At 39.7% G+C, this 25,593-nt stretch overlaps 2 protein-coding genes across 5 annotated transcripts in view; one reads left to right on the top strand and one right to left on the bottom strand.

The window, feature by feature from the left end:
* Positions 1-10,712: 10,712 nt before the first annotated feature.
* Positions 10,713-20,946, top strand: wdr41 (WD repeat domain 41). Of its 4 annotated transcripts, none has more exons than XM_038734208.1 (14): positions 10,714-10,942; positions 11,044-11,119; positions 12,841-12,956; positions 13,777-13,825; positions 13,923-14,051; positions 14,170-14,232; positions 15,759-15,870; positions 16,010-16,072; positions 16,516-16,620; positions 16,745-16,929; positions 17,023-17,144; positions 18,453-18,538; positions 20,424-20,557; positions 20,647-20,946. In XM_038734208.1, the coding sequence occupies exons 2-14, from the start codon at positions 11,072-11,074 to the stop codon at positions 20,785-20,787; spliced, it is 1,353 nt and encodes a 450-aa protein (XP_038590136.1). In that variant the 5' UTR covers positions 10,714-10,942; positions 11,044-11,071; the 3' UTR covers positions 20,788-20,946. The 4 variants fall into 4 exon arrangements, with proteins under 4 accessions (XP_038590137.1, XP_038590136.1, XP_038590134.1 ...); XM_038734206.1 differs by having other exon boundaries at positions 15,735-15,870; XM_038734207.1 differs by having other exon boundaries at positions 10,718-10,877; positions 15,735-15,870.
* Positions 20,947-23,897: 2,951 nt separating this feature from the next.
* The window catches only part of pde8b (phosphodiesterase 8B), a 40,120-nt gene continuing 38,424 nt past the window's right edge, over positions 23,898-25,593 (bottom strand). The window contains exon 22 of the mRNA XM_038734545.1: positions 23,898-24,967. Within this exon, the coding sequence (XP_038590473.1) occupies positions 24,858-24,967 (110 nt within the window). The 3' untranslated portion in view covers positions 23,898-24,857. The remainder of the gene's footprint in view (positions 24,968-25,593) is intronic.

Here is a 25,593-nt window from a genome sequence, read left to right as displayed (position 1 = left end):
GGCGTCACTTTGTGTTGAAAAGGGGACATAGGGGCTCAGATTAGGGGGTGTGAAGAGACACATAGCTCACAAGACATCATGATAAGCAACATTAGGTTCACAAAAAATGAGACGAAAAGATCCTTAAACAGTGTTTTAAAGATATGCTCAATGCTGAGATAAATGAGTGGGGGGTCTGGGGGGACGTCCCCCAGGAAATCTTGATCATTAAACACTTCATTTCCTGCATTCTGGTGAAGGTTTCTGCAACAATTTATGGTGTAAATGTTTTATGGTAAAGGAAACACAAAATTTAGGTAACATGTGACATTTAGAAATATATAAATATAGCAGAATATAAGTCAGTGCAGCTCTCAGGCATTCTGTGTTGCTTTCAGATCTGTTTCTCCTGTAGATCAACTCTTCTCATGTAATGTCATCCCTGCTGAGGCAACACATATGTAGGGATGATTTAGTCTTTCCTCCTCTTTTGTCATGTTCAAAGGGAGAGAACAGAAAAATTGGCCAAAAAGAAACTGTGTCAAGAAGTTGTTGATGTTGCTGATTGGTGCTTGCACATTTTTGGGTCATTTTATAATTTGTTTTAGTTTTTTAGCTTAAGTTACTTTTTTTGGACAATGCACATTTGTTTCTTCTATATTTTAGTTGCAAAGCACATTTTCTTAGTATGCAAATAAACATTTCTAAAAGCATTTTCATTTGTTATTTAACGGCAAGCTATATTTCAGAACTTTATTCAAACAATTTTGCTTTTAAAAAGTGGTGGGGACAAAATCAGCCATTTCAAAAAGTGATGGGGACATGTCCCCAGCGTCCCCAGTGTAAATAACACATGTGCATTGAGGCTACGGTAACAAGAATGTACGAAAAGAAACTAAGCTTAAACCAGGAGAGACTTATTATTGCTGATACTGAACATCTGCTGACAGGTGAGCATCAGAAAAGGCTCTTTTAATTCCCAACATTTTTATGTCTGATGTACCCCCACCACCTTATCAGACAAGCTTAAGTAGCTCTTCATACATACCACACATCATGTTACCAAGGGAGTATTGTGAATAGGTTTTCAACTGGAGGTTATTTAAAACTATTTATGTACAAGACATGATGTCTGGGTGTGCTTATAATCACAACCAGAAGCGATCTGGGGGCGGGGAACTGGGATGAAGATTTTTGTAGTCTAGCGACAGATGTGAAATAATATTACATAAATGTAATAATTTGTTTCACCATCACCCAGGTTAATTAGTTTGTGGAAATGGGTAACCTATTTCTCATTGGGTAATTTGTCACACACTGACGAGGTAACCAATCAGTGACCCTGCTGTTGGTGGGATCATTTCTCCCAGAATGCTGTGCAGCGAGTGTGTGAAAATGTGAGAGCGAGCCAATATTTACCTCCTATTTATTCCACACAAATAAATGAAATCAGTCAATAAACCATCCAAGGGTGAATATGGCTCTCTCCATCCTGGATTATGAATGAGAGCTCATTAATTTTCCTGTGTGTGAGTTTGTGTATGTGTGTGTGTGTGTGTGTGTGTGTGTGTGTGTGTGTGTGTGTGTGTGAGAGAGAGAGAATTTGTGTATAGGTGCGCATGCATGTGTGTGTGCATCTAGTTACTGTGTTTATGTCCACATGTTAATATTTGTGTATGTGTAAGGAGATGTCTGAATGAAATCATTTGTATTTATATTCATAGATAAGCATTAGGCTACTGTATTATAAATCATAACAAGTACTTGCAAAGGTCCACAGTTTTGTTATTATATCAACAAAATAACAATAATAATTTCACTATTGGGAAATGTGCTTATTTTCTTTTGCATTTTAGCTAAGGCAGTTACATTAGCTTAGCCTAAAGTCTTGAAACAGAGGGGAAAAGCTAGCCTGGCTCTGTCCAAATGTGAAGATCTGCCTATCAGCACCTCTAAAGCTCAATAATTAATACGTTATATTGTAATGATTCACTGTGTCCAGCCAAGAGACAATCTGGCACATGGCCCCACAACCTTGTTGTTTTTACACTTCAGTTTTTGTAAAGAACAAAAATAGATATACCATGATAATTAGTGAGCTTTAGAGGTGCTGGGAGGAATGTTTTGTTACCTTTGGACAGAGCCAGGCTAGCTGTTCCCCCATCTTTAGTCCTTGTGTTAAGCTAAGCTACACAATTTCCTGTCAAGTCTGTCTCAAAACACATGTCCACATGTAGCTACATTAAATCTTGTTGCTCGCAGTGGACAGGCCTGCCCCTTGCATGGCAGCTCCGTTCGGAGTGTATGGATACAACGGACAGACAGGACTGCAGAAAAAATCATTGGTGCCCTCCATTCAGGACTTACACTTTTCCAGAGTCAGGAAACGGGCAGGAAACATCACTGCAGATCCATCTCACCCTGGACACAACCCTTTCCAATTTCTCCCCTCTGGTAGACGCTACAGAGCTCTGTACGCCAAAACCAACAGACTCGGGGACAGTTTCTTCCCACAAACCATCACTCTGATGAACAGCTGACTCTGACTCACAGTATCAGGAACAATTCCTGTGTAATAACCCAGTAACTCTGCCTGTTTACTGGTTGCTACTTATTATTTATTCATCATTTTCTATTTCAGAGCTGTTCATACTGTTCATATTGTCATTTAGTATATTGTATACACTGTATACCAAATCCACCTACCTCAAGTACATAACACCTGCACATGATACTTTTTTTTATTCCAGCATCCTTTGCACTGTGCTCCATCACACTGTGTACATGTGTACATGTTTGCTTGTATGTGTAGGTGCACCTGTGTATCACAGCCACCTCCGACATGTGCATAATGATAATAACGTCAATAATAATTTACTCCTGCATCCTTTGCACTCTGCTCATTGCACTATTGCAATCTGTCTATTTTGTTTTTGTTTATAGTCTGTGTATAATGTAGCCTGTGTTTGATTTTATTACTGTATTATTGTGGTGTTGTATTATTGTATAAGTAAGCACATCGTGAGCATACAATCCAGAGTCAAATTCCTCGTATGTGTACACATACCTGGCAGTTCTGATTGTGATTTGTGAGAGGCCAATTGTAAAGTGCTTTGTCAGTTAAGGTAGAAAAGCACTATATAAGTGCAGTCATTCACTTGATGTGGCAAACTCAATCTGCTGAAGCCTCATATAAACTTTGGTTGAACTTCAGAATGAGACAAAACAAGGACTGTGGAGTTTTTCAGCCATCTGACCCTATCCTTCAAAATAATTTTTTGTCATTTCGGAAAAACCACTTTCTTTCCGAGAGCTAGATGAGGAGATCGATGGCTGGTCTCATATCTGTACACTAATTATGAAGCTAGACAATGCAGCCGGTTCACTTAGCTTAGCATAAAGGGATTGTTTTGATACAGACTTACAAGATGTTAATGACATTAGTTCTAACACTAAAACATTTCCATCTTCCTCTAAGCAGGATGATCTTCCAGTGTTCAGTGTCTTGCCCAAAGACACTTTGACATTTGGACAGGAGGAGGTGGGGATTTTACCTCCAACCCTGTGCTCAGTAGATGACCCACTCCACCACCAGAGCCACAACTGCTAACAAGACCCTCGAGTTGATATTATTTTTGGGTGGTGATGGTGCAATGGATACTTAACATGCCTTTGATGTGAGAGACCCGGGTTCGATTCCTACTGTAACCCATCCACCACTGTGTACCTGAGCAGGACACTTGCACTATTGGAGGAGTGCGACCTCTGACATGTATTGCAGTTGTAAGTCACTTTGGAGAAAAGTGACAGCTAAACGAATAAAGACAGAAGTCTCCAATACTTTCAACACTTGGGCTGAACATGTTTCCAATGTCTGAACTTATAAATAGATAAAGAGATTTTGATCTCTGAAATCATTCTGGGCCACACATCCAATCATTTTTGAAGGAAAATGTAATTCTTAGGGTTTTTGGGGGTAGTGGTATGTTGGTGTCTCCACATGCACGTTACGAATCCAAATTCATGAGAACTTTAATTTTATTTGACAGGCAGAGTCTAGGAGTGTCGTGGTGATTGTTATGCCAGATGGCGGTGAGAAAATTCCATGTGAAGGTTTTATTAATTTTCGTTAAAATGGAGGGGTTCGCCCATTCTGTCTCTGCTTTCTTACTGACGGGGCTGACTGACATCTCGCAGCTCCCTCCATTTGTCATTGTTTGAAAAGGTCTTAATTGTATTACATGCAAATGAAGAGATTTGATTTTTGCCCATTATCTATTCATAAGAGAAAATGAACAGAACATTAGTGGGTCACCAGATGAGGGAGGGAAGAGGGAAAGGAAAGGAGGGGTGAGAGACTGACAGTGATGATCAGTTAGACAGGGAGGAAGATTAAACAGAGTAAAAGAGAATTGGCAGCTTTACATTACTGTGCTGTATGTCTTATAACTTTTTAGACTGTACAAAAACAATCACTCATCCTCATGTTTAAAGTGTGCGATTATCTGTATGTGTGTATGTAATAGGTCAAGGCTGATAATTAACCTATGATGACTGAAACATAGCAATTACAGTCATACTCATGTGACAAATCAAAGTGACAAGCTTGAATACACTCAGGCGTCTTCCCCTGGTCATCTTTAGATCATGATCCTTTTGGATTATGTGCCATATGTATTCTAATCAGATCCACATCCACTTTGTGTTAATGAGCTCTTTATGGCTCGAGTGTCACCATATACAAATTAAAGGATCAGTTAAAAAACAAAACATCAACAACAGAAAGAAACATATTTTCTGTGGACAGATTTTATTGGACGACTTTCTACCAAAGAAATAGTCATTATGAAGTGTTGACAGAAGCCATGTTTCCATCTAATTGTCAAGTGAATTTTAAGCCAACTTTTGAAATGTGCAAAAAAGAAAAAAGATAATGTGAAAGAGGTGCATTTTCATAACACTTGGTTGTAGCCACTACCCACCAAACAGAAGAAAAAATACCTCAAAGCCTGCTGCGGAACGTTGAATAACGTCGCAAGGAAACATGTCGATCAATTTGAAAATGTTGCACACTGGTGCAAAACCGTTTGCGATTTGCTACGTTTTGTCGGCGCTGAACTCGCCCCTGAACACCCTATTGTGTAAGCAAGTACTCAGACTGCTGCAGTGTCTGGACTTTTGAATGCCCTCTTGCCCGTCTGTTAAATTGGAGTTGTGTTAGGCAAGTGGCTCTTCATGGCCAGTTTGAAAAGGAGGAATGAATATGAGATAGCCTATTAACAATACCAATGCACTGGGCATGTGAGAACTGAACACTGAACAGTTCTTTAAAGGACAATAAACTGTCCTTTAAAGGGTTATATCCAACGAAGATTAAAGTCAAGGGCAACTGGAATTGGCTGAAGATACTAGAAGACGTTTTGAGGAGTTGGCCCTTCTGTGTTGACATTTTTGACACTTTAACCTCAACGACCCCACTGAGGTTAAATAGCTTAGTTTCCCTACCAGTCAGTCAGAACTGAAGAAGTCCCTTGGATGAGGGAGGAAACGTCTTCTAGTATCTTCAACCAAGTTCAGTTGCCCTTGACTTTAACCTTCTTTGGATAACCATGACCTGGATGACTGAGAATCTTCACTTAAAGGGTTATAGTTTTGAAAAGGCCAAAACCAACAATGAACTAATCCTAACAGGAATGGTCTGTGTAGTCAAAACCATGTAGCTTATTGATCTGTGGCACAGAGCTCTATTGTTGTCTAAAAACTGCTACGTAGTTGGGTGACACGACCCTCCAACATGATGAACACAGGCGCTGTAGTGATTCAATCTAACATACACACCTACATCTGATAGCATAAATAATCTATAATACATCAAATGTATATCAATCTGTGGCTGAAAATAGTCCCCAACAAATACATAGTTTAATCCAGTTTGAGTCATATTTGCAAAAAACTATAGTGTAGACTTAAAAAAAAGAGAAAAGAAAAGTTATATTTGGGACCTGTTTCTTTGGAATGACTGGACTTTGGGACGAGTGCCTCAGATAGGATAGAGAAAAAATACTAGTAAAGTAGTATATTGGTGTTGTTTACATAACATTTTTAGATAGTGCTTGCTCATGGTGGATATTGTTCGGTCTCTGTTAATAATATTACAAAGAGTACTGTCTAGACTTGCTCTATATTAAAAGTGCAGTGAGATATTTATGAATTGGAGCTATATAAATAAAACTGAATTGAACTGAATTTAAAAAAATTGTCATATATTTTTATTGAAATAAGAATTAAAGACAAATGCTGTATATCTATATTACCTATGGACCTCTGAAGGTGCTTCCCTGCGTGTTCAGGCCTGAGTGCAGATCCCATGTAGGGCGAAGGTAAAGGCAGCAAAATCAGAACACAGTGAAAACCTGATGAAGAGGGACAGTGAAGTGTGTTGGTCAAGAATGAGACTTTCTCTTCTACCAGACCCCTCCGAACAGCGAGAGAGGGAGCCCGTTATTGAATTCTGCTGTTGGCCCATTGTTAAATTACAGCTTAATTCCTTTTCCATCATCATAACCATTTGTTTTCCTTACAGTGTGGAGATAGGGGGATGAGATCAGGCACTATGGCGGAGGCCACTTTTTTCTTTGCTCTGACTCTTTAGTGCTCTGAGTGTTTTGGTGGCCATCGCATCATGACTTCACCTCTTAGCTGATTCCTGCCATTGGTCATATTTGACACCTCGTCTACAACAGACCAAAGCCGCGGAACTCAGGAACCACTTATTTTTATCTCCCATTTCTTCCTGGTGAACTCCTGAATCTCTGCCGTATCTCCCTTTCTGTTTGTTTTTTTATGAATTCTTCCTTATCTTCACCCTATAATGTGTCTTTACCTCCTCATTTCTTGGCATGGCTCTGGGGATAGCAATTTCAGTTGGTCCACCACTTAGGTCTAATGCCTCAACAAATTGTTGGTATGATCTGGTACAAACATTCACTGTATCCAGAAGATGAATTCTAATAACTTGTGATTATGTGGTTCCCCGACTTTTCTTCTAATGCCAACCAACAACATTTCTATTAATTCTGTTAAATAACTCTTTGATGGATTGGTCCATAATTAAAGGCTGTATCTTTTAGGGGCACCATGATGTTGACATTAGTGATTTTGAGTGGGATGTTGGTCGACCACTTTGGCCCAGACGCAAATATCTCGACAACTATTGGATGGATTATACGTCTGGAAGGTACAGACATTCATTTTTCTCTCAGGATGAATTCTAATGACTTTGATGATCCCTGACTTTTCATCCAGTGCCATCATCAGCTGAATATTTTAATGTGTCCAATCGGCTACTCCACCTACAGCTCCAGGTCTTCTAGTCACATCCGTTTACAAATCCCTCCAGCAAACGCACGGCTAGGCCGCACTGCCTTTCGGTTTGCTGTGCCCAACGATTGGAACCAACTACAAAAAACAATAAAGCTCTCTACTCTATCACCACTGCCACTGTTAAAAGCAAAACCACCAGCTCATTTACAGAAACTTGATGCTATGTGTGTGTTTTGATTTAATGTTGCCCGGCTGCCCTGCTTCTTCTTGTCTGTGTTTTATTATTCTTTCATTTGGTTTCTTTGTGCCTGGTTTTCAGCGTTAGTTGTTGGGACTGTGTTGTTGTCCTGTGTCTTCATGTTATTTTATTTAATCCCAGTACCCATTCCCTAAAGGAGGCCTTTATCTCCTGCCAGGCCGTTATTGTAAATAAGAATCTGTTCTTAATTAACTTGCCTGGTAAAATAAAGGTATAATAAAAAAAACCTTTTGTTCATAACCACATGACTCAGCCTTAGAGAAATTCAGGCTCAGCTGCACTGTTTAAAGCTAATTAGTAAATGTTTGCATCCTATAACGCTACACTAAGAAGGTGAACATGGCAAACATTACACCTGCTAAACATCAGCATGTTAGCCATCTCATTATGAGCATGTTAACATTAGCATTTAGCTCAAAGCACCATTGTGCCTGTGTAAAGCCTCATAGAGCTGCTAGCACGGCTGTAATCTTGTACGTGAGTCACATTCCTTCACATCTTTTGAATGAATTATAACTCAAAACACTTCTCTAGAGTTGCCATATTTGACCCATTCATTCAGACATCTGACACATAGTTAAACAAACAGAGCATCACCCATTCCCAAATCTAAAACCTATTCAGTCCACCTCAACCAATCCCTCTCCCTGACCCTCCTCCTTTCTCCAGCTGCCCTTGAGCTTTTCTATTACCGCATGGAAAGCACCTCGCAGCCTCTGACAAGCGCAGCGGATCGACACTAAATCAGAAATCAGTGCCAGCCGCAGATCTGAGCCACCATGAAGGTCACAGGCCCTACACTGTGTGTCGTCTCAATCGGGGGAGCAGGAGTAGACACAGGGTGATGTGCGAGTGTGTGTGTGAGTGTGTGTGTGTGTGGTAAGTGTGTTAAACAGGGGGACACTGAGAGCAGGAGAATGTAGAAGGGAGGAAGAAGATATGAAGGGAAAGCAGGACAACGTGAATGCAGAAGTCATAGGAAGGAGGAGAGAAATGAGGGGAAGTAAGACAAACTGCAGGCAGAGAGAAGTGAAATAAAAACAAATTATTTGATTTTGTCTTTTAAGAATTACATTCATAATTTAGATACATGCAAGGGGAAACACTTGGAAACTCTACATTCCCTTGATAATAGAGGTTTGAACCTTCCTCTGATCTCATGGGATTGTTACACACTGCCATCTAGTAGTAAACAGGAGAATCACACCCATTTAAACACAAGCTACACAGTGCTCAGTCTGTTAACACTCCCCTTCACTGTTGATACCTAGATGTTTGAGCTTCACTATGCAGACTTACGTATGTGCAGACACTAGGAGGCTATTCTGGATCTGCTGAAGGGGGAAAGTTTCTCATGCGCTCACCTTAAATCTGTGTATAGGGGCATGATATTTCAAGCACTCACAGCTGCTGTAGTTTGGAAGCCACATGTGATCCAATATGCTACTTAAAGTTGAACCTAATATGTGGCGTGGAAACCTCCAGTGCACACTGGCAGAGAATGGACTTGTTGGCCTGTTGTGATAATTTGGATTACCTTTTAATCATTTGGTTAGTTTCCTCTAACTTTCAGCTATATTTCAATAAATTGGCTTATTGTCTCCACCCCTGAGATCAACAGTGCACTGAGTTCAATAGATTTGGCTTAATGTGTAATGGCCGATAACCAGCAAAACTAAATGTAATTTCATTTTATTAGGTTGAAACTTTTTTCCTATTTCAAATAATTATTCACTCACAGATGTGGTAAAAGCGTACATCTCTTCATTTAAGGTGAAGACTCTGATGAAGCATGCTGAGAAAATTAAAATGTTTTAGGCTCTGATTGGGCTACTTTTTGTCAGCCAAAACTGGCAACGCGGTTTCTACATTCGCCTATTCTGGATCTGTCATGACAGATGATGAGTAGGCCTAGATGCGGTCACTAGTCACTTTGTGTTGAAAAGTGGTGGGGACATAAGGGGTCAGCTTCGGGGTGTGACAATACATTTAGCTCACGATACCTGACGATGCACAATATTGCGTTCACAAGAAGAAGAAAAAATGTTAGCTCTATTTTTAAGACATATTCAATGCTGAAATATTAGTGGGGGTCCTCCCTCATAAAAGTTTGAGCATTAAATACTTAATTCCCTGCACTCTGGAGACATTTTCTGCATCATTTTATGGAGGATATGTTATATATATATAAAGGGAAACAGAAAATTAAGGGTACAATTAAAAATATAAAAAATATTTGAATTTAATACAGTAATGAGTAGCTGGTTTTATTTTTTTTGGCTTAAGTTACTTTTTTTGGACAACGCACATTTGTTTCTTCTATATTTACATTGCATTGCATGTTTTATTATCGTGCAAATAAACCTTTCTCAAAGTATTTTCATTTGATAGTTAACATTGCCAACACCAAATCTGACGGATACTATCTTTTATGTTTATGTCTTCCCCCTAGTTCCTGTAGGTTTCCCTGTTAGGTCATCTTAAGCTGGCCTTAACCTAGAAGAACAAATCTATCTGATGTTTAGATTTCAATACTGCGTCATATTGGAATCATTACTATCCATGAGTTGTACTCTTAATCTGTGGAGCCACTGAGTTCTTGTAAACATACTTGTAAGACTCAACCTTGCTAGATTCCCAGAGAACACTGATATCTGCTAGCCTGACACCTGAGCTACACCCTCAGTCTAATTGTCTCCCTAACAAGGAAAGTCACATGGGAGAAATAACTACAGCTGGAAGGTCAGTGAACACTTGTGGGGTCAGCCAGTGACTCCAACCCAGACTCCTCTTACCTTTCCCTTTTACATCTATTAAGCCCCCTAAAAATATCTTTAACACTTCTCTTCAACAAAGTTATGGGGACAAAGTCAGCCATTTCAAAAAGTGGTCCCCAGTGTAAATGACACCTGTGCCTAGATGTAATTTCAAGACTTCTGAGAAGGTAATTGGACTTTTTCTGGAAAAAGACAAAATTTTATTCAAAGCAGGGCATTTTTATATATTTAAAAAAAACGGTCCGGGAGAGATCTTTAAAGAAAGCACGATAAATAGGCTAAATATCAATAAATACAATGTTTGGTACATTACACTCACTTCCTGTTTTTATCGGCCTGAATGAATCGTGTCCAACCGAAGCTTCCGTAGTTTGAGTCACAAGAATGATTTGTTGTGGTCGTGACTGAAATGTAACGTTACCTCTAACAACATTTAGCTCGCTTACGTACTTGTGTATCTGTAACGGTACATTTATCTGCTTTGGGTGAAAATATCAACAACACGGATCGTTACATCTGAGTTTCCTCTCCTGAAGGCGGTAATTAAGAAGATATTTGACCAGGCGGAAGCGTTTTCTGGCATCTCTGTTTGCGCCAATGACGGGTGAAATAAAAAGCGTGTTTGTTATGCTAACGGACATGTTAAGCTATGTTTATGCTCATATTCAGATGTGTTTGTAAACTGGCTTTATTCTGTTCCTTCAGCAAACGTTAATCGCTATTAAACGAAGTCATGCTTCGGTGGATTCTTGGTGGTCGAGAAGCTCCGGGTTCAGTGGAGGTAAGATGTAGCTCACAGTTTAAAGCTAACACACAGTTTTCTTTTCGATTGCTAACATGCATTGGTCAAGAAACAGAAGTGAATGTGCACCAGACTGTTAATACATTTTCATTGCTTTCACTCAACATGCATTCAATGGCCACTTTCTCCAAAATGAACTGCTTTCTCATTACTTATATATCTGCAGCAATTTTTAAATGATTACACGCTGTGTCATTCAAAACAGAGTGCTGGCAAATGTCCTGAAGCAATTCATTAGTTTCAGCTGTATGTTAGCTAGTGTCACTTCACAATGTATCCTATCTGATTTATAGTAATGTTGTTTGGCTTAATACATACCTGTCTAATCGCCCAATAAGCTTTTATGTAACTGCGAAAAAAGATTTGTAAGATTGGGGTCCAATAGTGGAAAGTAACAAAGCACAGTTAATCTAGTACTGTACTTAAGTGCAGCTCTATGGTACCTGTACTATACTTGAGTGTTTCAGTTGTATGCTACTTTATGCTTCATGTCCATTTCAGGGGGCAGTATTGCACCTTTTAACCCACTGCATTTAACTGCTGTAGTTGCTTCATTTTGCAGATTGATATTTTTTTTTTAGCACTACAGCTGCATGCTACAATAAAAAAAAATGCTGCTAACATAGTTAGTACTTACAATTTTTACTGTGTGATACAGTGTTAGTATATTCTGCATGTGTGTTTTATTGTGAAAAAGTTTTATGAGACAAATTGAGTGTATCTATAGCTACGTGTATCAGAGTTCTTGTCAAAATATATCTATTTTCCTTGATATAATATAACCAATTTAAAATTTCTTTAAATATTAATCATTATCAGTAGTAAGAATGACAAATTATATAAGCCAGATAAACATCCACTCTATATCTATACATAGTGTAGCACATAGTGCATTGAAGCCCAGTATGAAATAACTGGTGTGGGAAGTATTGCTTCGGTAAAAGCAGCAAAATAACAATGTAAAAATACTTAAATATAAGTAAAAGGCCTGCATTCAAAATTCTACTCAAGTAAAAGTATCATCAGCTAAATGTACTTGAAGTATCAAAAGTAAAGTTACTCATTGATTGATGTATTATTATGCATTTTATTTTTTTCTGATGTAATAAAATGTAAGCAGTATTTAAATTTAAAGGTGGAGCTAGTTTTAACTATATGCCGTTTAGTCCAGTAGTTCCAGACCTCCAAAAGGTTACAAGATTCTGAGTGGTTGTGAGATTATTAATGGGGTATGAAAGATAAAAAAACAAAGTTATGCTACACTAATTGTTGATCATTTTGCAGACTTTTCTCTAATCCTTGTTTCTGTTGTGAAATGTTGGATAATCCTCAAACCATGTGAGCAGTTTAGGGGAAATGTCTCTTTGGTGAAACTGCTTACAACCTACAACTTATAGACATCTGAAACATGACAAGGGGCCCTCAGTAGACACTGCCTTTTTCTCTGCATTGTATTTATTAAACCCATCATTTTAAGGTGAAATATTAAACTGTGGTAAGAATAGTGCTGTAAAAAGTACAATATTTCCTTCTAAAATGTAGTGGAGAACAAGTATAAATTAGCAGAAAATGAAAATACTTAAAGTACAAATCCCTTAAAATGTTCAATACTTGGGTAAATGTACTGAGTTAGCTTCCACCACTGTCTGCCTCTGCACCACAGCCTGTTTGTCTCACTACTTTCGCTCTTATGTCTGCAGAAAAGCCCCGTGTTGTGCATCGGAGAGGAACAGCCCAAAAACTGCTTCACTGAGCTGCAGGTGCTGAAAGGACATTTTGACATTGTTCGATTTCTGGTGCAGATTGATGACTTCAGGTAAGTAGACCACAACCCCTCCCCCCCTTTTCTTCTCTCTCTCTAACCTCTCTCCTCTCTACCCTTGGCTGGCCTCTATCCCTCTGTGATTGACAGGAGATCCTCACCTACAGCAAACTTACAGAGCATGACAAGAGCCCAATCATCACCACTATGTGATTGTGTGTGCACAGTACAGTATAACCAAAGCCTTTTAATGCTGTCCATACACACATGCGCGCACACACAGAAAGGTTTTGCACCTGCTCTCCTCTCTTGGTGGAAGTGTGCTGCACACTGGCATGGCAGAGTGGGTCTGCATAAGTGGTCAGATTGGGATTTATAACAGAACTAAGTGTGTGTGTATGTGTATGTCAGGAGGTGGGGGTTGCTTCACGCCTGGTCTCCTCCAATAATAACCCCCTCCTCTGGGTCTCGTCCTCTACGCACACAGGTCCACAGTCGGGGGCAAAGGCCAGAAAATTCTCTCCAGATTGCTTTTGAAGTCAGAAAATGTATCCTGGACAGTTCCTTTCTTCTCATTTTAACTCTCTTTTTTTATCTGCTCATCCTGTCTTTTGATTTTGGGAACAGGGTGGTTGAGGGTCAGAGGGCAAGTGAAGATAGAAAACCCCCAGGACAGATGTTTTTTTTTAAAAACAGATTTCTCAGGTGGAGATGGACCTACAGGAAATAATTCCTCACACAGATAGAGATGAACTTGGTGTGTTCGACTACGCTTCGTGAACTCGCAAAAGATGAGACTACCACTGAAGGATTTTTGTCACGTATGAGTCTGCTTTCAAGAAACAACTGATACCTTTCATCTTATGTATTCTAGGTGTGCCTCAGCAGGGGATGATGGTCTTATTTTGGTGTGGAATATTGAGGTAATACATTGCAAGTTCATAATTTCAGTGCATTGTGAAACTGCACACAACACAGTGGTGCTAATTGCTTTTTTTTTTTTCTCTCTCTGACTGTTAGACCGGGGAAAGGCTGCAGGAGCTAAGGGGCCATTCCCAGCAAATAACAGCAATAACCACCTTCACCTGTAAGAATGGGCCCACATTGCACACCTCGCTCATCACAGCCTCCTCAGACCGCAGTCTCAGTGTATCCTCATACCAAAGACAGAGCAAACACCCCTACATTTAAACACACACTAAAATCATTCATGTGTAATTGTTGTGTTTGTAATTCAAACTTGGTTTTCCTTAATCTTATGTGTCAGTTGTGGAACCCTGATACAGGCAACAGAGTCCAGACTATTTCAGATCTTCAGTCTTCTGTAAAGGTATTTGATAAGCCCCTTTCAGACATGTACCTTGTTACCTAAATGTATCTGAGTCACTTTTACGTGAAAGTCATGATGCTAATCTTACTATGTCTGACCTATAAACATTTGCGTAAAACTTCCAACACAGACAACTCTGAATTGAATGTTGTCACGTTAACGAAAGGGCTACAGAAGAACGAGGCTTGTGCATACGAGGCCTCATTTTCCCAAATCTCTACAACGGAGGTGGTGAATGTCATTTGTCGTTTTTCAAGCAAAAACAGTGGACAAATGCTTCACGTTTGCAGGTTCCAGCTGCTCAAATGTGAGAATTTCCTGCATCTCTGTTATATATGTAATAGTTTACTGATTACTTTTTGGATTTTAAACTTTTGGTGAGAGAAAACAAGGCATTTGAAGACAGCACATCAGACTCTGTGAAGTTGACATCGAGTGATTGACATTTCATTGACCAGGTGATTAAAGTTATCTTAAAAAGTGTTTGAAAAGAAGGCTAGTCACATCTCTCCTCGAGTGCATAAAACAACCAATTAGAGGCGGTAAAGTGAAGGAAATTGGTGTTCGTGACAGCTGTGGTTTTGCACCATCACATGTAGAACAACTTATTTTAGTTATTTATCTACCTAATGTTGGTATAAAAACTACAGTGTTTGTAAGAAAGTGGCTGCAGGAGGATTTTCAACTCTGAAACCTGACCGTCACAGTGCTGGTTGGGTGTGGTTTCCACTCCATTTCAGTTTGGTACACTAAACGGTGCAAGCTAATTCATAGTTCGATTTTCTTAAAACAACACCTGACATGTGACACTTTAATTTATATTATACAAGAATGTGTAGTTGAAGGGCAATATAATTGTATATTGTTTTTCTGTTAATCTTAGTAGCTGTTAAATATCATCAGCTGTGATAGTGCTCTGTTTCCCCAGTGACTTTAGAAAACTATTAGTCATTTTTAATTGGGACATATTCCAAGTTTAATCCTTTGTACACATCTGCTTTGAGGAGTTTTGGGTTTCAGGTTACGCCTCGTTTCTGCATTGTTTATTATTCCCTGACAACAGTATGTCTGAAATACGTCATAAGCAATATGTATGCAAGTATCTGTGTGTTTTTAAGAATTGAAAAGATCAAAAATTTAAAGTAGTTTTGAAAGAAACAGTTACAGCTGCAGAAATGTTTGCTCAGTGCTCCAACAACATATCCAGTACGTCTTGGTCCTAAATATAAGATTTTCTTGGATATGCCAGTCATGTCATCCAACTCTGGGCAATTAAGTTTATGTTGACAAGATATATAACAAACTAATTAACATGTATGACACCAAGGTTGGGCTGCCAGATATGATTTAAAATAAAAATGCTAATTGCCTCCTCTTGATGATAGATTAAGGTTAATTGCAGAATCCATAGGTTAATTACATTTGATTTATATTCTTCGCTGATATTGTGTGTGTATGTGTGCATGTCCAAATTGAAAATAGCGCATGTATTTCCCGTGCTGGATCCCGCTGTGTGTCTCTCTCAGTGTTTGCTGGTGCTGGAGCGGCTGTGTGTGTGGGTCTCCGGCGGGGAGGAACTGTGTGCATGGAACAAAGACTTTCAGCTGCAGTGTCAAAAACAGAACCACAGCGACACTGGTAAGGAGAAACCAAAGGAAAAATAACTGTCACAATAAACAAATCACGTGTTGATTGTTGCACCAACTGTACTCACCCCCGACACTTCTGTTTGCACACAAACTGATTAATGTTGTCTTTGTGTTTTGTCATTTTGCAGGGATAACTGCTTTAATAGAGCTGCCCAAGAACTGTATAGCAGCTGCGATGGATAAAGAGATAGGTAAGAGATAGATTTTGATGACTAAAGTATTCAATAATTACAGTATGTTATGTGCAAATAGATTAAAATGACATGGCTTTAAAGCAGTGGTAATAAACTTTTTCATATCAAGGACCCCTAAACTGACATCTATTAGACCATGGACATTTGATAAGATTTAGTTCTGTTATTTAGTTCCCCATCTGATAGAATATTTGCTTTTAGATTTTTTATTACAGAAAGTGTATGAAATTAGTGACCAAAATAGTGATACATTCTGTCTATGCGTTACGTATGGATGGAATTATAGAATTAAATAATTGTGGTTAATATATCTTCTTTTAAATTACAGTTTCATCAACTTTTTGCTGGGGACCCCTTGAAGGACCCCTGGGGGTCCCCGGACCCCACGTTGTGAACCACTGCTTAAAAGAACCTTGACCTATATTTTGTCTCCTTTGCAGTGATCTACAGACTGACAGTCTCTATTGATTCCTCTCTGTCAATGGCTGAGATCCGCTGTCTGTCCGATCACCAGGACCAGATTCGAGCTCTTATAAATGTCAATGGTCAGTTTGTCAGGAAACTCTGACTCATATTTCAAAGTCAAAGTGGCTTCATTCAGTTAAATTGCAGGTTGTACCCTTTGGTTCATTATGTACACGTGTTATATATATACCATATCTTCTTCAGACCGGCTCTTTGCCAGCGGTTCCCACGCGGGAGAGTTGATCTTATGGGATGCTATCGACTGGAATGTCTTTGCCTATGAGCACATCCTGTGGGAGGAGTCACAAGCCTGCACTCAGTCTGAAATACGACTGGCCGCTCCCAAACCCAGTGAGATGTCCATTCAGCATCTGACCACCAATGGAAAGGTGAGGAAGACGGGATGAGTGGATGCACCTGCTGTATTGTGCTATATTGCTTTGTCATCGTGATACATAAAAAAAACCTTGTGTGTTTTGTAGCACGTCCTTGCAGCTGTGGGCAGCGGCCTGTACGTGTACAGCGTTCTGACCAAGACAGTGGTGGCCTACAGGAAGGTTGCCCATGACTCTAATGTCTTACACACCATGATGTTATCTGACAGGTATAAATATATCAAGACATTTTCGCCTTTTTATTAGTATATTTATATGAATATGTTAGAGTTCCAATGATTATAATAATTTACAAAAGCAAAAATTAAAGGAAAGTCTAATTTCTTCCTTTTTTTTCTAAGGGCGGATTCAGACGAGCAAAGTCAGCTAGGTCACTTGCTTTGCTCTGGACCAAATACAATGTTGATTATTTTTGATTGGTGTAGTTTGCTTTCACACTGCCCTTTTTGCAAGTGAACCAGAAGTTATAAAATAAAATCACATGTGTCTTGAGGTCATCAAATCATTGGATAGAAATCCTGGGGCAGGGAAAAGCAGGAATCTTTCTATTCACAAACTGAAATATACTATTTAAGCTCTGGCAGAGAGAGCATGCGCTTATGTACGCCTACCATGGCATGCTTACAACGGAACTGCGCAAAAGTTGGATCAGGTATAAAGTTTGAATTCATAGAGGGAGACTATGTTTACACAAACAGATCAACAGATTATTACATCAGAAATGATTACTGCTAACATTACAGCATACTGCTATCACTAATGAGTCATGTTTAGCCATTTCATCACCACTAATTGCACAATAAAAATCTGACCCTGTCACACTAGTCAGCCTAGGCTCAGTGCATTTGTCTCCAGATTTGTCTGTAATATGAGGTGGTTATCAGTGTAATTAAAGACACAATCTGCACTGACTACGAGAGCCTGTTAACTCCAAATAGGCGCAGTGCTCTCTGCAATTGGGTTGGATCAAGGTCGGACCACGTTCGCACCTTAAATGAACCGTACCAGAGTTTGTTTGGAACTGGAACGAGACAACCTGTTCAGCTGGGCCTCAGTATGGTTGTTCACACCTGCCCAAAAGATCAGCACCAAGTAGAGAAATGAACGTGAGTTTGATTCAGTCGAACCAAAAAAGAGAGGTGTGAATACAACCTAAAAAAAGCTGAGTAGTTTTGGTAATTACATTATGCTGCCTGGATCTTTGGTGCACATAAAACTTATATTCTCCCTTAACATTAAGATCCCTATTCTCACACATATGCTGTGTTGTATTATAATTCTTATTTTTTTATTCAATTTCTTGGCTTATTCCACATATCATCAACAGACAATACAAAAAAATAAGAGTCCTGCGAAACAAACAGGAGATTAGGAACAAGACTGTGTCTATCTGTGTCCCTGTCAAATCTGTTCCTAGATGTGTGTGTGCAATACGCTCAGTTTACACACAGGAGAACTGCCTGTGATTAAAGCAGCTGTTGGACTAAACCGTTTGTTTGACACTGTCTTCGTTTCAGCGAGCTGATGTCCTGCTCTGAAGATGGCAGCGTGAGGATGTGGGAGATCCAAGACCTGCCTTTAACTGCTGAACCAGCCTCTCCAGGTGACACGTGGGACACAACAGGACACACACACATACACACACGCACAGTTTCAGAGCTAAATGTCATGATTGGATGGTAAGTAGTTCACATACAAACATACAGACATATCTAGCAGTAGACCCTCGTCCCATTTCTGCTATGGATATGCCGTCTTAAGAAAACTGCCATCGTAGTGATGGATCACATGCATAAATATGAATCAGAAAGTTCAAACACTGAGGAAAATTGCCAGCACTCAACTTTAGTGTGTGTGTAGTTGTGTGTCTTGATGTGTGGGCGTTGGGAGGTGCAGTAATGCAGTCCTGATGTCATATTGTGTAAATCAAAGGAAAGTGTACCAACACTCAGAGAGGCTGTGTTTTCTACTTAAGTGGGGTGGTCTAAAGTTGAGCTTGTGTCTGTGTGGTCTAGCGGTCTTTGATGGTCTAGCTGTCTACAGTCAGTGTAGCGCTGTGGTGATTCTGAATAGATCTTGGCTGGAGACTACACTCAGGCTACATCACTTGCTAATCATCACCAAAAGCCAATTATTTGTCTGTCGCTTGTTTTATGTCTCCAGGAAACCAGAAATCAATCACTTTCATCTCTTGTGGTCTTTAAAGGAAACGTTTGGTGTAACCTGGCTCTGTTGCCCAGATTTGGGGAAACAAAGACTCTAATGTAAAAGCTGCGATTAATAATGAAAAACCCACACAGGATTGTCACCCAACTTTGGGGTTCCCCTCAGCTCTGTGGAGTGTTTAGCTCATTGTTTTGGTTATAAGACCTACAGCTTGACTGTTATGATAAAGCGTCAGCTTTGTTTCCAGCAGCAGCAGGCAGATGTCTTTCAGCGAAAAAACAAAAATGACAATGTTAAAACAATATGACACTGTGAAAGGGGTCACACGTAGTGGCAAACCTACAGACATTTATCACCTGAATCTGCAGCTTCTCTCGGCTTTACAGATCTTTATAGTGAGTTTTAGCTCATTGTTTAGCTGTCTGGTTTGGTTCACTCTGTATCATTTTCTTAGTGTCATTTTCAGTCACAGCAGGCAGCTGTTCAGTTACAAAGCTCTTAAAAACCCACTGTACACGACCTGCTCAGCAGCAGGCAGCAGACAGACACAGTTAGAGACTAGCTGGTGAACATAGTGGAGCATTTAGCCGCTAAAGAGACAGATATTTCCCTCAGGAGATAATAGAGACCAAAACCAGAGTTAAAAGAGAGTGGATATTGGAGTAACAGTTACCAGGTGGCCAGAAACACAACTCCAAATGAATGTTCATGTTGCTCAATAACTGCTGGATGAGTAAATAGGCAACTGATTGCTAAGAAGTTCAACTTAAAAGCTGACGATATGTTAATGTTGTGTTCACAGCTTGTTTACGCTGCCCTAAGTGGAAAAAGAAAATTACTAACTGCATGTTTAAAGAAAAATCTATTTCTACCTGCAGGAAAAATGTCACCACTATGGCACTATGGGTTATGTGAACTTTGCATTCACCACCTCCGTTGTAAAGATTTGGGAAAATGAGGCCTCGTGTGCACAAGCCTCCTACAGCTATTGAAACAAAGAAGAAGAAGCATTTCAAACACTTGCTTCTGGGGCTGGTTGAAGTGAAACACAGAAAGTCGCCCCCTGGAAAAGAAAATAATGTCATTTGATACATTATTTGTATAAAAATATTGATTGAAGCTTTAAATTCAGTCTCTTTCTAAAAAGTAGTAAAAGTAGTTTCACCATAAGACATTCTGGTTGATTATCCCCTCTAATGATGTAACTGCTGTTTTTAGCCAATCCTACCTGGCTTCTATATCTCCATGGATGTACAGAAAACATTTTGTTCTTGCAGTACCATTATTCTAAATGAGTCTTTTCTCTCTGTCCATCAAACCAGGGTTCTTTGGAATGTGGACTTTTGGCCGTCCAAACAAACAGACTGGTCCTCCGTCAAAGAAGGTCATAGACGTCCCGAACACCAGGACACTTGAGTTGACTGGAGATCTGATTGGACACTCAGGGGCCGTCCAGGTGTGAATTTATGATGTCCAAACTTCTGTTGTACTTTAGTATGGTTGTCATGATTGTGCTTTAACAATGCCTTTTTGTTCTTCTGTCAGATGTTTGTGAGCTTTGGGGAAAACGGTTTGGTCACATGCTCGGCAGACCACCTGCTGATTCTGTGGAAGAACGGAGAAAGGCAGTCCCGCCTCCGCAGCCTGGCACTGTTTCAAAAACTGGAGGAGAATGGAGGACTCTGACCTTTAACCCTTGGATCGCTGCCTTAAAAATGAGATGATATTCTTGGTTAAAAAATATATTGTATTGATTGTTTTTTGAATTTAATGACAATGTAATGGTTGTTGTTTGTATTTAACTTATATTAAAAAAACAAAACAAAACAAAAACTAAATACCCCATCTCAGAAACTAATTGCAATATTTTTATATCCAGCATTGCGTGTTTTGGCGCTGTGATGTCAGACATCTCGTACGTACTATTCCCTGGTATAGGTCATATTGAGGCCTGTCAGGGATTAGCAGGTACATTGTCATCTAAGCACCTGCCTCAGTCCTCATTTCAGTGCAGCTTCATATTTGGTGTATAAGCCTGTTTCACAGTTCTCTTTGTAGAGATTTGGGTGTTTTTTCCCCACCACCCAGTCTGCAAAAACCCTCTTGTGACCACCAGTTCTGCAGACCTCTTTATAACATTTGCCCAATCAGACTTTCATCATCAAGGAGTCTGCACTGCTTTTCTTAATGCGGTAATTTGCATTGGTGTCTTAGTTAATTATTTCCCCGTGCTTTCAGTCTTCATTTTAAGCAACACTAATGCTCTTCTGGCTGTAGCCTTATATTTACCGGACGGATTCTGATGTAGCTCTTCACCAGAAAGGGACTAAGTGTATTTCCCAAAATGTCATGTCAATGTTTCTTTAAGGGTGACACAGTGGTGTGGTCGTTAGCACTGTCGCGTCACAGCAAGAAGGTCCGGGGTTTGAACCTTGGTCATCCCACGCCAGTTTGCCGTGGAGTTTGCATGTTCTGCGTGGGTTCTAGCTGGGTGCTGTGGCAGCCCAAAGACATGCACAGGTTAATTAGTGGCTCTAAATTGCCCTTGTGTGTGTGTGAATGGTTGTTTGTCTCTGTGTGTCAGCCCTGTGATGAACTGGCAACCTGTCCACCGCCTCTCAATTTGTTGCTGCAATTCATGTCACAACTTCATATTTAAAGAATTTTTTAATTGTCTCTCACAATACATTTGTGTTTGACAGAACAGCAAAATAAGACATCAAAATTCAGAGCGCAAACTAAATTTTTTAACAAACATTTTAAGTGACTGATGGAAAGCTTTTTTTCCCACTATGCATGAGGCAATACAATCTTTCAAAACACATTACAGTTCTCATGGCCAATAATAATTTGTTTCTTTGAAAAATAATTTATACTGAATACAACATCAGTTTCTAATTATTGTTCTGTTTATAAATTATACAAAATGACACCGGATTGGCACGTCTGCAGCCACGGCCATCAGCGTCAGAGGTGAAAGAGAGGAAATAGAAATCACTGTAAGTGATGAAGGCTTATTATATAACAAGCAGTTATACAATCTGGTTCTGCCTCAGACTCAAAGCGAGGCATTAAGCGATTGGCTGTCATCTGATTAATTCATATCATCACATTCCAGTCATTGCTGCTCACAGAAAAAGGCATGTTTGACTTGTAAATCTGAAATATTTAAATTATCTTTTTGAATAGAAATCTTTCGTTATCGTCTAGCAAAAATATCTTCTGATCAGTGACAGCGTCATGTCATGAAACACTCATTTCAAGTCACTGTAAAAACATTAAAATCTTGTTTTATAGATTTTGGAAATCATCCCTGCAACATATAACAGCCAAAAAAAGTTACATAAGCAAATTATGTAAAATGCAAAGCAAAAAAAAAAATTGGTTGAGTATTTACAGGAACAGCAGGTACATTAGGTAGTTTACAGTGTATTGCAACAATAGCAGACCTAAACACTGAGATGTGACAAGATTAAGGCGTTGATTAAGACCTTGGTCATCAATGAAATGACTACATCTTATAAATGCATTTAACATGGACCTGATCAGCTCTGTCTATTTGAAGTGAACTGAAATGATGATTGACAAACCAATAGTGGAATTCACATCTGCTCCAACATCACCTGATTCAGTCTTTTAAAAACCACAGAGTTGTACAAAACAGAAAGGATAAAATGTCCGGACCATCATGGCTAAACTATTAACACTGACTCACCATGTTAACTCAAAACTGCAGCACAGACCATAAAGTAATATGCCGAGAGTCATATTTTTTTCAAAATATCTATAACATGTATGGCTTTTCTTCTAATTCTTTCAGGAGAAACTATTTCAGCCTAAAAATACTTCGGTAAAGATGACCAAAGAATAAGGCACCTGTAAAGAGCTCTCTGTGCCTTTGGTTAATACTGTAATGTGCATTTCCTGGATTAACTACACGCATACTGTAAGCGCACAGCAACACCTCCTACTTCACTCATGACCATCATTCAGATGAAGTCTTGGGACGAGAACTGGTTTTACATAATAATGAAATTACACCATTTGACCAAAGCAGCTCAGGTAGTTTATGGATATCTGCAGATTTAACCACTAATCGCCATTTTGATTTCTAATTTAATTAGATGCTAACACCTTCCCAATACTGTTTCACCTTCATGTGTGAATTTAATTTTCTGATGCGTACCACCACTGCAACACCCCCAAGTAGCCACCAGAGGGCAGACACATCATACAAATCTCATCATCCCATGGCCTCTTTAGTTCGTTTATCTGAATCCAAATAATTTAAGAATCATACGCAGCTAGATTTCTCCCAGAAGAGAGCCAAATGTCTGTAAGGTGAATTGCAGTTTGGATTATTTGAGATACAGTAAAACTGGTTTAACAAAAAACATGTGCGGGCCGGAGCTGATTGGTGTTAGACACTGGCTCTGCAGCTGCTGTTTTTACAAGCTGGATCTGAACATGGATCTGGCGCTCCTTCATACATCTGTGCCTGCACCATACAACAGTCAGTGTCACTTCACATAGAACACGTATAGCCTACTTGCATTGTTCAGATACTAGCAAGTCAGGTTTCTTCTTATTCGGGTGCAAATGTCTACAGTTAGTGTCACAAAGCTATGCAAGTAACATCTGATGTTATTGTTTGATGAAAGTATCACGTCTAACTTAGACAACTCTGATACAGTGCAATTCTGTTCCTCCATTTGTTCTGACATACAGGTTTGACAAAGATCGCCACTGTCTTGAGCACAAAGGACGGTGATGTAGAGGAAGTTACCGTAACAGTAGAGGGAGATGTTTCACCACTTGTTACAGAGCTACATGATCTTTAGATCCAGCAGTCATCACAAACACAGGTCTTCTTGGAGGCTACCTCTGTATCTGGGGCTGGACATTTAGAAAACCTTTGTGCTGGTTCTCCCTCTCTGATTGGATCCTGGTACTTGCTCCCCTTTCTTAAACAAGTTTTTTCTGTACAGGGCCGACAGGGTTTGCTAAGAATTTGGTCCCATACACAAGTCAAAGTGTGTCTCATACTGTAGACCTTATCACAGTTTATAAGAATAATTTCCAGATGAGCACCTTCGCAAGTTGGCAATTTAGTACACACACATTAACCGGCAAGCACGAACAGATCCGTCTTTGTACTTATTCTCAGTTAGTGACTCTAGCTTTGGTGACCACGTTATTCACCACATTTCTTTTACAGCAATAGACAGACGTAGAATAAAAAGATCTGTTTAAAGAAAACTGAGGAAAAAAACTACTGAAAAGCAAAAATAGCAAGGAGGAGCTCAAAATGAAAGTGTCTTGATTAGCTAAAGTGCAGGTTTCTGATGTTACAATGGACGGTACAGATTGTCAAGTGAATGATGAGGTCAACACAGTTTTGTAGCGGTGCTATTTGGAATACTTAACAGGGCCATAAAGTGACAACAGAGAGTCGGCGGGGCCCTCAAATGACAACCTGTTCTCAACTGGCAGAACACCACCTCCACGAGAACCAAACAAGAAAAGAGGCTGTGATTTGAGATTGAAACAGCGTCTCAGTGTTCATCAGTCAGTGATGTCTGCTTTCAGAGTCCCCCGATTGACCAGCTTTGGGTCCGAGAATGTGTCCGGGGGTGCCCGGGAGGGCACAGACCTCCGTCGAATCACAGCTGAAGAGACTTTGTTCCACTGCAGGGCTGCGTTCTCTGTCTTAGCCTGCCCGGAGTGATGGATGAGAGGAGGCGATTAGGAATTGGTCAAGAAGGAGGGGGAGGACGCAGGCTCTTACACTTCATCTCATCCAGGCTCTTCCAGTACTTGTAATTCTCCGACAGGTGTTCCATGAGACCAGGTAGGCAGGCGAAGGCTGAGGGGAGACACACAAGCAAGGTCAGTTAAGCTGAGTCAAGTCAGTCTTAACATGATGCTGTTTTTGGTTGCTATAATAATTCCTCCTGTTCATACTGGCTGTGAGGAGATCCCTTCATAATATGATTCCAATGTAAGAGATGGTGGAGAAAATCTACAGTCCTCATTCTTCACATGAATCTGATTAAAATTCAGCTGAAGTTAACATGAGGCTTCAGCAGCCTGAGTTAGTGTCATGAAGACAGGTGGGTATCTTGCAAAGTAGCATATTTTTCAGAATATAATTCGCTCATTGTGTTGATGTCCCTTCACTATGGCTCAGGAAGAAAAACACCATCCAGGGAAACAAAATTAAGGAATTTTGTAGGACAGATTATTTATCAATATTGATTTGTCTGCCGATTCTTAATTCTGTGTTTTTATGAAATGTAAAAAAATGCTCCACCAGTCTCTCACAGTCCAGGTGGGCTTCTTTAAATGTCTCGTTTTGTCAACAGACCAACCAAAACCCCAGATTTAGAGAGAAAATCAGCAAATTCTTATATTGGAGAAGCTGCAACCGCAGAATGGTTGACATGTTTGCCTAAAAAAATGACTGAAAGGATTATTTATCAAAAGTAATAA

The sequence above is a fragment of the Micropterus salmoides genome, unplaced genomic scaffold, assembly GCF_014851395.1.
Source record: "Micropterus salmoides isolate LMB-PRFRI ecotype aquatic unplaced genomic scaffold, ASM1485139v1 Ms_hic_scaffold_20, whole genome shotgun sequence".
Classification (NCBI taxonomy): Eukaryota; Metazoa; Chordata; class Actinopteri; order Centrarchiformes; family Centrarchidae; genus Micropterus; species Micropterus salmoides.
Note: the sequence above shows the minus strand (reverse complement) of the source record. Positions and strands in the feature narration are given on the sequence as shown.

What these genes read in the sequence shown, in the direction of transcription:
- wdr41 (XM_038734206.1), top strand. Translation starts at nt 11,072, where the DNA reads ATGCTTCGGTGGATTCTTGGTGGTCGAGAAGCTCCGGGTTCAGTGGAG. An exon ending in GTGCAGATTGATGACTTCAG is followed by an intron (nt 12,957 to 13,776) that starts GTAAGTAGACCA and finishes TATGTATTCTAG; the next exon opens with GTGTGCCTCAGCAGGGGATG. An exon ending in ATCTTCAGTCTTCTGTAAAG is followed by an intron (nt 14,233 to 15,734) that starts GTATTTGATAAG and finishes TTTCCCGTGCTG; the next exon opens with GATCCCGCTGTGTGTCTCTC.